Genomic DNA, 15,314 nt, shown 5'->3' with positions numbered 1-15,314 from the left:
GCAAACCTCACATCTTTTGGCACAATTCCTCGTAAAGCAAGAGGCAACATTTGTTGTAGCAGCACATGACAGTCGTGCGTCTTCATTCCAGTAAGTCTCAAATCTTTCAAAGACACGAACCTCTTATAGTTTGACGAATGACCTTCGGGGACTTTAATAGAAGCAAACCAGTTACACAATTTCTTTTTCTCCTTTCGATCTAGAGTGTACTTTGCCGGTGGTAATTTTGTTTTTTTCCCACCCCCCTCCTCGGGATGCAAAATGCTTCTTATATTCATCTCTTTGAGATCCAATCGAGATTGTATTCCGTCTTTCGATTTATTTGGATCATCAAGAAGTGTACCAATAAGCGATTCGCAAACATTTTTCTCGATGTGCATAACATCCAGACAATGCCGGACGTAGTGTGTCTTCCAATAAGGAAGGTCGTAGAAAATCGATTTCTTCTTCCAAGGATTCTCTTTGAACGATTCTTTAGTACTAGCACTCCGCTTTCTTTTCCCAAGCACTTCATTGACGTTTTTAACCATCTCATAGACATCTTCACCAGACAAAATTCTAGGAGGGGGTCGTTCTTCTGAATTTCCATCAAACGCTTGTTTCAATCTTCTATACGAGTGATCTCTTGGTAAGAATCTTCTATGACCCAGAAAAACAGTTTTCTTACCATGCTTCAAACGGATGGAAGATGTGTCTTTCATGCAAATCGGACAACCAATCGAGCATTTCACAGAGTATCCTGACAAGTTTCCATAGGCCGGAAAATCGTTAATAGTCCACATTAACATTGCCCTTAAGTTGAACGAATCTCCACGGTAAGCGTCTTTGACTTCCATCCCTTTCTCCCATAACATCTTCAAATCATCGACCAACGGTGCCAAATAGACATCAATATCATTTCCTGGTTGATTCGGTCCTGAAATCAAAAGCGTTAACATCAAGAACTTTCTCTTCATACATAGTTTTGGAGGGAGATTGTAGTTCACAAGTATAACCGGGCCAAACACTGTATTTACTGCTCATCATGCTGAACGGGTTCATTCCATCAGAAGCTAGACCAAGGCGCAAATTTCGAGTATCAACACTGAAATCCTTATACTCTAAATCGAATGATTTCCACTGTGCAGCATCAGCAGGATGTCTCAACATACCATCATCGATACGCTTTTCGGAGTGCCAAACCATGTTCTTCGCGTGTTTGACACTATTAAACATTCGACGAAAGCGCGGCATTGGAGGAATGTACCATAACGACTGAAATATATTTAACGAAAATCAGTAATAAATAATGAATATGAGCTACATGTATTTCCTAATCAAGTGATGAAAATGTACGTACCTTAACTGGAACTCCTTTAACCCCGTTACATGGAATTTTACCCTTCTTCCACCGTGACTCTTTGCACGTCGGACATTCATCTAGATCTTCATACTCGTGTCTATATAAAACACAATCATTTGGGCACGCATGGAATTTCTCGTACTTCATGCCTAATGTACCCAAAGTCTTCCTTGCTTCATACATACTTAAAGGTACTTTATTGTCTTTCGGAAATGCTTTTTTCAGTGTTTCCAACAATAGAGTAAAACTAGTGTTAGTCCAACCCCCCGACGCCTTCAAATGAAATAATGTAACTAAAAATGACAACTTCGAATAGCTTGTACACCCTTCATCTAATGGTGTCTCCGCATCATTCATCATGGACTCAAACAATTCCGGTCGCTCAACAAAATCGTCCTCCAAATCATTCATCATGCCGCACATATCATCAATATCATCTTCAACATCATCCTCATTTGCCGTAGAACGAAAAACCTCACCATGGTAGAACCATCTTTGATACGAGGTCATTATTCCATATGCAAACAAATGGGTCCGAACAACATCAATCGAAAAATGTCTATGATTTCCACATTTAATACAAGGACAACGAATAGATTTCAAATCTACCATGTTCTCTCTAGCAAAATCACAAAACTCATCTACACCTTTCCGATATATCTCATTCAATCTATTCTCCCACATCCACTTCCTCATATTCATAGAAAAACCCTAATTATACAAAAAATTACCAATTCTAATTAGTATAAACTATCAAGAGAACAACAATTAGAAGAAGTTAAAGAAGAACTTACAAGATTTGAATGTGTAGATGAGACTAGTAAACGAGGACGCTCTAGAATGAGGTTACCCTAATTTTTTCGAGTGAGGTTATGAGAGAGTTCAAAGTGAAAAAGACCAGAAATGAGAATTTATATCACCAGTCTCGTGTCACTCGCCGCGGCGAACTTTCTACTTCGCCGCGGCGAGACATTCTACAACGCTTACCATAAGCGTTGTAGAATGTCCTCGCCGCGGCAAAAATATGTGTTCGCCGCGGCGACATATCACGCCGCGGCGAGGTACAAATCCCGCCGCGGCAGGAGTCCTGCGCCGCGGCGGGAACAAGTCGTCGCCGCGGCGAAAAACTTACCGAGAGCACCATGTTCCAGACATATACTCTCGCCGCGGCATCCTACAATTCCCGCCGCGGCGAATGTATTCCTCGCCGCGGCGGGAATTAGCCTTCGCCGCGGCGAGGCTTCTACAACGCTTACTTAAGCGTTGTAGAAAGGTCTCGCCGCGGCGGAAATTGTATACTGCCGCGGCGAGGACATCTAGGGTTACCTCGCCGCGGCGATGACACATTTTCGCCGCGGCGAGACGTTTCTGGGTAACTCTCGACGCAGCGAGAATTTGGTTTCGCCGCGGCGAGGCTCCTACAACGTTTATTCTAAGCGTTGTAGAATCATCTCGCCGCGGCGAGAAATACACTTCGCCGCGGCGAGATCCTACAACGCTTAGAATAAGCGTTGTAGGAGCGTTAAAAAATCTGAAAGTTTCAAATTTTTTTAACTACCCGCGCCCATTCATATCTATACTTAGCGTTTTTTTCCCTCTCATTTCTCATTCTCATTTCTTCTCATCTCCATTACTTACATCTCTCTCGTCTCTCTCTCTCTCCGCCACTCTCTTGCCGCCCCGCCCCTCTCTCCGGCCACCACTCTCTCTCTCTCGGCCCCTCTCTCTCTCTCCGTCCCTCACCTCGCTGAGCCACCGCGCCCTCGCCCCGCGCGTTCTCTCCCTCTCTCCGACCCTCACCTCCCTCTCCTCGCCGTGCGCCGCGCCCACGCCGCCCTCTCGCTGAGCCCCCTCCCTCACCTCGCCGTGCGCCCACGCCGCCCTCCCTCGCCGCGCGCCCTCACCTCGCCTCACCACCTTTTTTCTTCGCCACCCTTGTGCTCGTCCAACTCCGGGTAATGTTTTTGAATATTTTTACATGGACTTATTTAGTGTGAATTCGATATTGATTTGAAATTAGGAGATATTGTATTGGATTTGAGTTTATTGAATTGAAGTTTGATATTGATTTGATTTGAGAAATATATTTGATAGTAGATTGAATTGAGATTGAAATTGTGTTTTTGTTTAGAATCGGATTGGATTTGAGTTTATATTGTGATTAGAGTTGAGTTTATATTTGATTTTTGTTACATTTGAGTTGAAATTGTGATAACATTTGAGTTGAAAATTGAATTATGATTTGAATTTTGTTTATTAGATTCAATGTCGTCCACTACTACTACTTCTAGCGGTAGTGGTAAAAGAAAAATTAGAAGACAACTAGCGCTTAACTCCGATGAACAAGGAAAACGAAGAAACACTCTTATGGGTCGGGTTAATAAGGCTAAAACACTTGGTAAAAAAATCCCGGTACAATTTGATGATAAAGGGCAACCAATCGGTAAAGAGGGTGATGAGTTGTCGAGTTACTTTGGCGTGTTAGCAAGAGAACACGTTCCACTTTCAATGCGTGATTGGAGATGTAAAGACAACGCCCAAATTAAAGAACGGATTTGGAACGAAATGCAAGAAGGATTTACGATTCCTATCGAACAAAAACACGATTGCCTTATGAGAGTCGGAGAAGCCGCAAGGTTATTTCGTCATGAGATATACAACGATCTACTCAAAGACATAATCAACGAACCAATCGCCTTAAAGAGACCGGCTTGTATTTTGAAATACTATACAAGTATCACCGAAGAAGATTGGATAGCATTTGTTGAGTATAGACGAACCGAAATGTTCAAACAAACATCGGAACATGGGAAATCAAATATCGGAAAAAGTGTGTACAAATCTCGAACGGGCCGAAATGGATATCGAAAGCTTGATCAAGAAAAGGTTAGATTCATTTTTTTCTTTTAGTTATTTCAAATGTTGCAATTATTTTTTAATTTATTATATAATTACTTCTTACTAGCATGACGAAACGGGGGAATGGCCTACGAAAGAGGAACTTTGGATTGACTCGCGAATGAAAGACGTAGATAACTACAAGGATGAGAAAGACAAATTGATGGGAGACAAAATCGTAAGTTCTTTACCTTTGTTATAACAATTAACCTTGTAATTTTATTTTCAAATAATTTTATGTGTAGAAAACGTTATCACAACAAGCATCGCAAGGGACATGGTTGCCGGAATCGGGAAAGAGTGTTTTGCAAGAAGCTTTGGGAACGTCGCGAGTTTGCGGTCAATCCAAACACACGTCGCGTTTTAAGTACTTTGTTCCTCCAACGCCCAACGAAGAAGTAATGAAGATGCGTCGGGAAATGAGCGAGTTAAAGTCTTTGGTGATGAAGGCATTCGGTGGAAATGGTAGCATTAATGTCGAGTCGCCTAGTGTCGAGCAAGTGAAAGAGAATCTCAACGCGAAGGTTGTTGATGATAAAGAGATGGCAAATGTTGAAGAACACGTCAATGAAGCGGTCTCTTTAGGTATGTTCAATTTTTTTTTATCTATTTATTAAAGATAAATGTTTTGGTATTAAGTTATTGATAAAATTCTTGATTCGCTTAGAACACGACGATGTTGACGATCGTCCGAAGATCGATCCTATCATTGTTGATGATCGTCCGAAGATCGATCCTATTGTTGTGGAAAAACCAAATAGTGTCCGTGCTAGTTGCTCTTTGAATCCAACCACGCCGGTGACACCGAGTTCGGATGAAAGCGTCGAGTGTCTTCTTTTCATTGATGACACCGAGTTCGGAGGCACAATTCATGTTGCAAATGGGCGAGCGTACATGAATGGAGGCGTAGTTCATTTCTCACCTTTGGAGGAAGGAAATTTACGCGTGGCCGTTTTGGGGGTTTTGATTAAAAAAGCAAAATTGCCAATTCCCACCGAAGAAGCTCAAACCGTTGAAGATGCTATAGGCGGGTTTGTCTCGTGGCCGAAGAGACTCATGGAAATGGACTCGGGAATAGAGAGTCGCGGTCCGGTTGTCAAACAACTCTCAAAGCTCGGTTTTGAGAGTGAAGCTAGCATCGATGATGCTAAGAAGATTCCGTACAAGGTGATTAATCCAAAGTATCGATTGCTCGCTCAACATGCCAACAAAGTAATGTTACCGGAAGGGGATGTGATTATGGTCAATGTTAGTCCAAGTCTCGCGGCTATCCCGATTCCGGTGTCATTTGAAGACATTTCCGATTTTTTGCAATACTTGGAAATTGGCGCGGGGAGCATAACGGTTTATATGGAGTAAGAGTTTTCTTTATATGCGTTTTTTAATATCAATATTCAATATTTAGTGTTTTGATCAACTAAATATTTGTTTGTCATAGCTATCTACGATCGAGGCTAGAAAAGGCGAAGAAGACTCGAAATTTTTGTTTTATAAATCCGAGCTTAAGTTCGTATATACAAAATGACGACGAGGAGGCTTATTTGTCAAAACGAGTCAAGGACGTTGAAACGTGGTACGACATTGCAAATTTGGTGAACTAGTTTTGATGCCGTATAACAAAGGTGCGCATTGGATGCTCGTTGTCCTCGACCTTTGGAGAAATAGCGCTATGTTCTTTGACCCGTTGAGAAATAAAATCCCAACGGATTTAAATCGATTGATAAAAAGGTAATATTTTGATTTCTTAAATAATTTTTATTATAAACCGTTCTAGATGTTTTTTCTCTTATAATCTCCGTGTTATATAGGGTTCTTGTTGATTTCAAGCTCGAGCATCAAAACGCCAATAGTAACGGGCAATCAACGTACATCAAGGCTTGGGACGCTCCGAGACAAACGGGAAACACGGAATGCGGGTATTTTGTCATTTCTTATATGCGTGATATAGTCGTAGGAGGTGTAGGAAAATTAGAAAATAAGAAATCCTATACAAAAGAGGATTTAGAGAGAGTTAGGGAAGAATGGGTAACTTATGTACAAACATTTATTAACTGTGACGATTAGCTAGTTTTTTCGAAGATGTATATATTAGATTTTGAATGTTTTAAAGATGAGGATATTTGAGATGAATGTATATATTAGATATTTTTTGTATTGAAGATTATTTTCAGGTGCTAGTATCGTGTAAAAAACAAATTGTGGATTGAAAATAAATGATTCTCGCCGCGGCGAACTATACTTCTCGCCGCGGCGAGACAAGATACCGAGAGCAAGCAAATTAGAAATCTTAGTCTCGCCGCGGCGAGATTTTTTCTTCGCCGCGGCGAGTTTTTAAAAAAAAATTCATCGCCTTCCTACAACGCATTATATCCGTTGTAGAATCATCTCGCCGCGGCTAAGATTTGACGTCGCCGCGGCGAATTTCTCGCCGCGGCGAAGTATATTTTTCGCCGCGGCGACGTGCTTCTACAACGGATTGAATATCCGTTGTAGAATGTTCTCGCCGCGGCTCGGAACGTACCTCGCCGTGGCAAATAACTCGCCGCGGCGACGTATAATTCTCGCCGCGGCGAGGTCCTTCTACAACGGAAAATCAATCCATTGTAGAAGCACGTCGCCGCGGCGACATGTGTGAAAATATTTTAAAATTACACAATGGAATTAGACCGTTGTAGAAGCTTCTACAACGCTTAAGATTCCGTTGTAGAAGCGTAGTTTCTACAACGGATAATTAAGCGTTGTAGAAAGCTGTTGGATTCTACAACGGATTTTTAAGCGTTGTAGAAGCTTCTACAACGCAGGATTCTACAACGCTTAAGAAGCGTTGTAGAATCATTCTACAACGTTTTTTAAGCGTTGTAGAATCCTATTTTTGTAGTAGTGATCGGCGATATTTTTTCTTTTCTACGATTGTGATTGTTGTTTTTCTGCGGTTGAGAGAGAGAGAGAGAGAGAGAGAGAGAGAGAGAATAACTATTTCCTTAAAATAAAGAGAGTCAAAACAATAAATATTTATTATATAAATAATCTGTATATAACACTATAAACCGATTCCACGAATCAGGAAAGGATTAAAACACACAATGAATCGGCCTCGTAATACATTTGTCTATTTGTTTAACATTTATAAAACTTTTGTTAGATTGAAATTTAAACGTTTGAAGTTGTCTTGTTGATGCTAAATCTTTATTCCTTTTGTTAATGGCTAGTTTGCAAAATTTAACACTTGCTGACAGCGGCTTTGCTACAATACCCAAAATAAATTATCTTTAAATTTTGTACCAAAGAATTTATCATGAATGTTTTGTATTTGAACCAAACAAATGCGTCGTAATTAGAGATAGATGATGTTAATGAATAGCAGCATTTATTAAGGGAAAACATATTTATTGCCTATTCATAAATGATATCTCCATTGCAAACATGCATGAAATCATACAGATCAATGTTGGATATTAATGTCATTTAATACCATATTTTTAACTATAAATAGGGACGAATAGTATAGCGTCGTTATCCAATTAACAATCCAATCAGGGACCAATAGTATATAAATAGGGAGCCAATAATTCCCTAGAGAAAAACACAGCACCATGAAGTCGTCTAGTCTGGGTTTGACCATTCTACTTGCAACGATGATGATGACACCGGTCTTGGGATCAGTGCAGCCTGACAAGTGGTGGTTATTTCCGACGAAGGTGAATATCACAAACGGGTTGACGGAGGAGAAACAGCTGAGGATGCACTGCAAGTCGAAGGACGATGACCTCGGAGAGAGGTTTTTGTTGGGCGGGCAGTCGTGGACCTGGAAATTCCGTGTGAACTTCAAGGAGAACACGCTGTTCTACTGCAGTTTCGATACCCTGGTCGGCTCGGGGACTTACACCATCTTCTCTGCCAAGAGAGATAGAGGCTTCTGTCCTCAACACTGCACCTGGATCATCAAGGACGACGGCGTTCATGGTTACGCACATGTGGGCAGTAGTGATATACATTATTTCCCCTGGATGCCCTAACGTATGCATCTAATTTGTTTTTCAGTTTTGATTGTCAAAGTCATTGTAATGAAATAATTATATCTATTCATCGCCGACTTTACAGAACGAGCACAGTAAAAGGGAACAAGCCCATGGTCAGGTCTCGGATCAAAAAACAATTTCCATTATAAACTAAGTCCATGATACGATTATTTTGCAAAGAAAAGTAAAATGAGAAGTTGCTTGCTGTATGAGCCCATGTACCTCAATTGAAGGTGAATATATTATTAATGAAAAAACACTAGGACAAAATTACATATCCGGTGCGACGAATGTCGCACCCAATGCCTCAAATGTCGCACCTAAAAGTTTATTAGGTGCGACAGCGTCGCACCGGATAACCCGTCGCAGAAGGTATTCGGTGCGACATGTCGCACCTAATAAGTCCCCTTTAGGTGCGACACTTACAGGTGCGACATGTCGCACCTCATGCCCAAGTTATTTTCCTGCCAAATTTTATAGAATTGGCAGGTAAATGAATATCGGGTGCGACATGTCGCACCTGAAAGTGTTCGCGCCATGGTATTCGGTGCGACAATGTCGCACCGAATATGTTTTTTCAATTAAAAAAAATTAAAAAAATTAAATTAACAAAATAAAAATGAATTACATAATTCTAAATGAATTACATAATTCTAAATGAATTAAAAATAAAAATTCAAATAATATTAATTAAACAAAATTCTAAATGAATTAGAAATAATATTCTGAAAATAGAATTCTTAATTAAAAATACAAATTCTTTCCAAAAAAGCGAAAAAAATGAATTCCTATTTTTTTTCTTATAAAACTTATCGATAGTAGAATTTCCTCTACCGAATAAGTTGCCAGAACTTCGAGAACCGCTTCCGCGTCCTCGTCCACCGCTGCCTGACGCACTGCCGCTCGTTCCGCCGCTTCCGTAAGGACGGTCTCGCAAGTAATCCGGCGTGGAACCTGGCGTCTGCTGATCCGTCCCACCTGAGTGCGATGCAGGCGGAGGTTGAGGAGTCGTGGGAGGCTGGTTGTGCTACTGGCTGAGGAAGGCGATCTGTTGCCGCATCACTTGCAGCTCGGCTTGTTGGGCATCCATCTGAGTTCGCATCTCAGCAACCAATGGATCGGTCTGAGATGACGAACTTGACGAGCCTCCATCTAGCGTTTGGGCAACACCCAACGATGACCTTGGGATCGAAGGCCCTAAACCGACTTCCCAGTCTCTGCGCACTCCCAAAACATCGCGCATCGCGTACATCTCCGCATCTTCTTGGGAGATCACGATGTTTTGCTCCTCCGCTTGCCGCAAAATATCTATCGTCTGAGCGGTGACTTGATCCTTCAAAATAAAACCACAAAAAACTTATCAGATAAGAAGAAATAAAATAATTAAATATAGTAAATAAAAAAAATTAACTTACGTATTGCGTCTTCGCGAAGTCCGTCGTCCACGATCCCTTAGCGTCCTGGTGTTTTTCTAACCATATCGCTAAAGCCGAGCCTATACTCCCATCTTCTCTTCACTGTAATTTTTTTCAACATTAAAATATGAATCACATATATATTGCATATTAATTTTAAGAGACTTACGTTCCTCGAGCGATGACCAAAAAAACTAAGCGAGCCTTGCCTCGCCTTCGTCTTCTTCATCTTCGAATTTTCCCGGTTGCGGAGAGATTTCGCCTGCAAGACATAAATACGTGAAGTTTAATTTTAAGAAATTCGAATAATCATCGAAAGTTCAACTCATACCTTATGCTCCGGCGAGTCGAACGTCTCTATTGCTTTCAACCAGGCTTCCTGGTTGTAGCCATCGGGAGTTTCATTTTTAGCGAGATCCTTACTCCCGCAAAATGTCTTGAAGAAGAGCTGCGACAACCTCGACTTCTGGCCACGGCGCATCCTCTTCGCATCGCGAACGATAGCCATATCAATCTCGTTGCGAATAGGATCTGCAGGCACAAGCTCGCCACTCTCGGGATGTTCATAAACGAAGTTATACTCGTTATGAATCGAGTTCATAAGAGCCGCCACACTCTGCGCAGGCACATGATTCCAGTCTGGGAGGTCGACTGGAATGGTACTCTTGATCAGGTTTCCTAATCGGTTTTGGAACGTCCCGATCAACGGATTTTGCTCCCTGACGTCTTGGTAGAACGCCTGCGCATTCTGATCGTAGCGAACTGTGTTCGCTCCAGGGGTCCCAACACGAGCTCTCGCAGAAACGACGTCAGTCGTTGGTCCCCGCTTCTTCCTCGGCATCTGCGGGGGGTCACGCTCTCCTCCTGATGGGTCCTGACCTGAAGTAGACATCCTGCAAAATGAATTGAAGTTAGTATTTTTAATTACTATTCGACGATTACGGTTATTACATGGTGTTAGTCATTCATCGTTGTCACTCGATGTAATGTTAGTATCGACATCAACATCGTCTCCCTCAAAAACGGCAAGCGCCTCATCTTCTTCATCCACTTCTTCATCATCTTCAACGACATTAACAAGCTCGGCCGTAGCAGTTTCGTGTCGATGATTAAGACGGTCGATATTTGACAATTCTATTGTCAATGGAATCGATGCTGAAGTGGTCGGATCAACTTCAGGAATGTCCCATATCCCACGTTGATTGCATTCCTGAACGATTTCCCATTCGCGACCCTTAACGAGATCTAGAATGTAAAACACTTGTTTCGCTTGAGTCGCGAGTATAAACGGCTCTTCTGTAAACCAGTCTTTAGCGGTATACGAACTCGTTGCTCCGGTGGTCTTATCAACGTGCACTATACGTCCTGCATTGTACTTGTCACCATACCATATGCATTTGAACAGTACGACACGACAATTATGTATATAGTTCAGCACGATTACGTCTTCCATTCGACCGTAAAAGTTGAAGTCGTTCAGGGGCACACAAACACCGCTATTCTGGGTGATTCGTTGGTTATCACGACGACGAGTGATGAACTTCACGCCATTCACAAAGCAACTCGGATACTGATGAGCAATTTGCATAGATCCCCGTAGACAATGCGTAAAGTTCTTCAGACACGTCGGAACCACTAACTTTCATGTCATAAATCTGGAATATACAAATTAAGATGATGTCATTAGCAATTTTAGTATGCTTTCAGCAAATGAATCCTTTCGGTTTACCTTTTTCGCAAACCAAATTTTGAATTCTTTTCTGTGCATTGCTTCGAGATCAGAATCTGCAGTTCCCGCTTCAGAGTTATTTTGTATAAGTTCCAAATGCTCACTGTTAACATTACGTAATTAGATGTAAATCAATGAGCTAGATTATGTACATATTTAAATGAAAGATTCCCTTACATCAAATACGGATCGATTTCTGGACAATTGGTAAAAATGTACCACTCCGCCTTCTCTTTTTGGTCGTCGTCTAAAACTATCGGCTTCATCATCCCGTAAGGCACACAGTTTTCAGATCGAAAAACACTAAGTTCCCGCACTTGAACTTCATCGACAGTTTTCTTATCTTCGAGATACCTTGCAACAAATGTCAATGCCTCTTCTACAACGTACGCTTCTGTTGGAATCGATCTAGGGTTTGAGAAAATAATTAACGCTTCGGTAAGCGGCGGAATTTTAAAAATTTTCTTTTACAAGTAAAACAGTTTTTACTAACCTAGACAAGTGCAAGTACATGTAATTAAAAACCAATATGAGCTAGAAGTTTACTAACCTTTCTTGAAGCTTGAACTTTGAAGAAGCTTTTGGAAAGTTTGCAACGCTCGTCTCCCCTCGCAGCACGTCTCTCTTTCTTTCCTCGACACCTCGAGCAACCACGAAAGTTTCTATCACTAAATCACTCGAAAAGAAGGAATCAGTGAGTGGGCACTTTTAAACGCTACGACTTAAGAACGAGTCTCGAAGTCGCAGAGCTAAACACTAGGTCGAGTGAGGACCTAGGTGCCAAGACAAGAAAAAATCGAAAATAAACTAGAGAGAGAGAGGAGTTCGGCCAACAATGTCTAGAGAGAGAGTCTCTCAATCTCTAACTTATGTTGAATGAATTGTGAGGAATGAGGCTCCTATTTATAGGAGGAGGATTACATTCAAAAGGTAGTTTCCTCTTTTCCTATTGCCTTGCACGTCCAACATGCCTCATGAAGGCTTAGGATTTGTTTCCTCATTTGATTTCCTCTTAGTTGGCCGAAAATGCACTTTCCTTCTTAAGGAAATTTGTTTCCCCTTTTTCTTTTGGCAAGTATCTTCATACATCAATGCACAAAATAAACTCTCTTTCCCACTATAGCATGAACGAAATTCAGCCTTATTTTCCTTGGGTTGGACGAAATTTGAGCTTCTAGAAGGAGCTTCTAGATGTTTCTTCATTTGTTCATGACAACATAAGAAAAGCCCATTAAGAATTTTCAAGTAAAATTCTATGAAATGAAATTAATCCTCAAGGCCCAATTACACTAATATGGCTGAGTAATATTTATTTCATTTGTCATCATATGACAATGTCAAAAAAATTTATTGACATTTTTTTTCGTCCTATGTCCAAAAAGACAAAAATACCCTTTTGACAATTTTCGTAAAACTGTCTCGTTCTTGTTTTGACTTAGCTTTCAGTTTAACTATTCCTACTCGATGTGATTCGTGACAGTGACCTCATGGACCCAAATGAACAAAGCTTGAGCTAAACACTTGGACTCAAAAGTTCACAAACGTTTTCCAAGTTTAGCTTAATGCCAACTGACTCCACTAAAGAGTTGACACTGAAAATCTCTCGGTTCAAATGAATTTATTTTCTACTCGAGAATTCACCTAATTATAATGAGCGGATCCACTGAATATTATCTATGCTACCCTTCATGAATGTCATCAGCTAGTCGGGATTTACTAAATTACCATTTTACCCTTCTAGCTGTTATTTCCTCAACTCCTTTGTCGCTTGTGAATAAGTTAGAAACAATGTATTGACGAGGAGCTAACAAGTCACATTGTTTCATCCAAAAGAGTCAGGACTCAATTTGGACACTGGCCAGTTCATTTATTCACACTCCAAGGAACAAAGCATGAGGTGACATACATTGCATTTCAGCAATCTTGTACATGAATTCCATATCTATGAGAACTTCACAAAGTTACTCATGACATACTCACAACTTAGTACTTCACCAATAGGCCCTGTTCGGAATCACATAGTGAGTCCGAACTTTGACTTTCTCAAATGAGAATACTAAGGTGTGAAATGGCATGTCTCATTTCAGGATTAAGGTAAGCATGATGCAATTCATACATAGTGACTTCGAGACATAAGAGGTTAAATGGTTTGTTCTTATCTGGTCTCTAGAAGTGCACTGGTCAATTCAGTACCTTCAGAAGATACCTAGAAGAACTATAGAGTCTCCAACTCTCAATGCCTCATAACCAGACATCATAGATTCTTCTAACAATCATACTGAGGTCAATAGTCCTTTGACCCTTAGATTGCGAATATATCGTTTTAAGCAAACTACGAAGAGTTTGTTCATGCAAATCTACATTTGTCTCTTCGTAAGTTGTTAAGTTTGTTTATGGACTAAAAGACTAAGGTTTTATCATAAAGCTTCAAACAAAGAAAGATTGAATGAACGTTTCAACTTTTTATTAATGAATAAGCAATTACAAGCAAGAGTCTTCGTAAGACTATATGACATCAAATGTACATAAATACACACTACAACTCTTCTTGTGGGCACCATTGACAATCCGCAATGGAGCCTTCGGGTCTAGCTCTATTTCTGACAAATTGTTTTAACGTTCCAAGGTATCTCTCAATTGGGTACATCCATCGCATATGCACCGGAGACCGCCACACAACGCTTCATCTGGTAGATGAATTGTCACGTGAACCATGATCGTGAAAAAAGCTGGCGGAAATATCATCTCAAGCTTACACAATATCTCAATGATTGAATCTTGCGCTTTTTCGAGATCGTCCACTCTCAGGGTTCTAGAACTGATCAACTTGAAAAAGTTGCAGAGCTCTGAGATCGTCTCTTGTATCGGTTTTGGCACAAAAGGGCGAATACCATCAGCCAACAGCCTCTGCATGATCACGTGACAATCGTGCGACTTCAAGCCTGTGAGCTTCCCGTCAGCAGTTACATTTTTCTTCAAATTTCCAGCGAGCCCATCTGGGAATTTAACAGATTGGAGGAACTCGGTAAACCGATGTCTCTGCTCAAGCGTTAACGTGTACGCTGCTGGCGGTTTGTACCACCCATTCCTTTGTTGTCTCAAGTGCAGAGAAGACTTGATTTTCAAGTCCATCAAGTCAAATCTCGACTTCTCCGTATCGTAGTTCTTCTTTTCCAAGCTGAGCATCGTCCCGAGAAGATTCTCGCACACGTTCTTCTCTATATGCATGACGTCCATGTTGTGCTTCAACTCCAATTCTGACCAGTAAGACAACTTATAAAAGATGCTCTTTTTTGTCCAATTCAATTCGCACTCAGCACGTTTTCGTACCGATATGCTTGCCGGTTGTCGTGGAAGACACACTAGTCTTCTGATCGAGTATGTCTTGCGCAGTCAACTTGACAGGTTTCAGGCGCTTCTCGTGACGATTTACGTAGTGATCAGTGCTTTTCCTCAATCGGTGAGGCGTAGGCAAGAATCGACGATGGTCATAGTAGACAATCCTGTTTCTAATTTTCATAGATGGCATCTCAATGTTGCACGTGGGGCAAGCAAGATACCCTTGGCCACTCCATCCCGACAAATACGATCGAGCCGGAAAGTCGTTTATCGTCCATAGAAGCGCGGCACGCAACCGAAACACTTCATCGTTCGCCCCGTCTCGCACTTGGAATCCATCATCCCACAATTCTTTCAGCTCTTCAACTAGTGGTTCTAAAAACACGTCCATGTCTTTTCCAGGTGAGCTCGGTCCAGGTATCAAAAGCGTTAGCATCAAGTACTCTTTTTTCATGCACAACCAAGGTGGCAAGTTGTACGCAGTTAGTACCACGGGCCACATACTATACGCTAGACTCATTTCCCCAAACGGGTTGAACCCATCAGAAGCTAGTCCCAGACGTACGTTACGA

The 15,314-nt window shown here is 41.2% G+C and overlaps 1 protein-coding gene across 1 annotated transcript; it reads left to right on the top strand.

The window, feature by feature from the left end:
• The first annotated feature begins 7,833 nt into the window (after nt 1-7,833).
• Nucleotides 7,834-8,256, top strand: LOC149393777 (S-protein homolog 6-like). Its single transcript, XM_089618156.1, has one exon. The coding sequence runs from the start codon at nt 7,834-7,836 to the stop codon at nt 8,254-8,256; it is 423 nt and encodes a 140-aa protein (XP_089474282.1).
• Nucleotides 8,257-15,314: the final 7,058 nt, after the last annotated feature.

This window comes from Urtica dioica, chromosome 6 (genome assembly GCF_054948205.1).
Source record: "Urtica dioica subsp. dioica isolate 48M chromosome 6, U.dioica_male_clone48M_v1_H2, whole genome shotgun sequence".
NCBI classification, from domain to species: domain Eukaryota; kingdom Viridiplantae; phylum Streptophyta; class Magnoliopsida; order Rosales; family Urticaceae; genus Urtica; species Urtica dioica.
The sequence above is the reverse complement of the archived record's forward strand: the minus strand, read 5'-3'. Positions and strand labels throughout refer to the sequence as shown.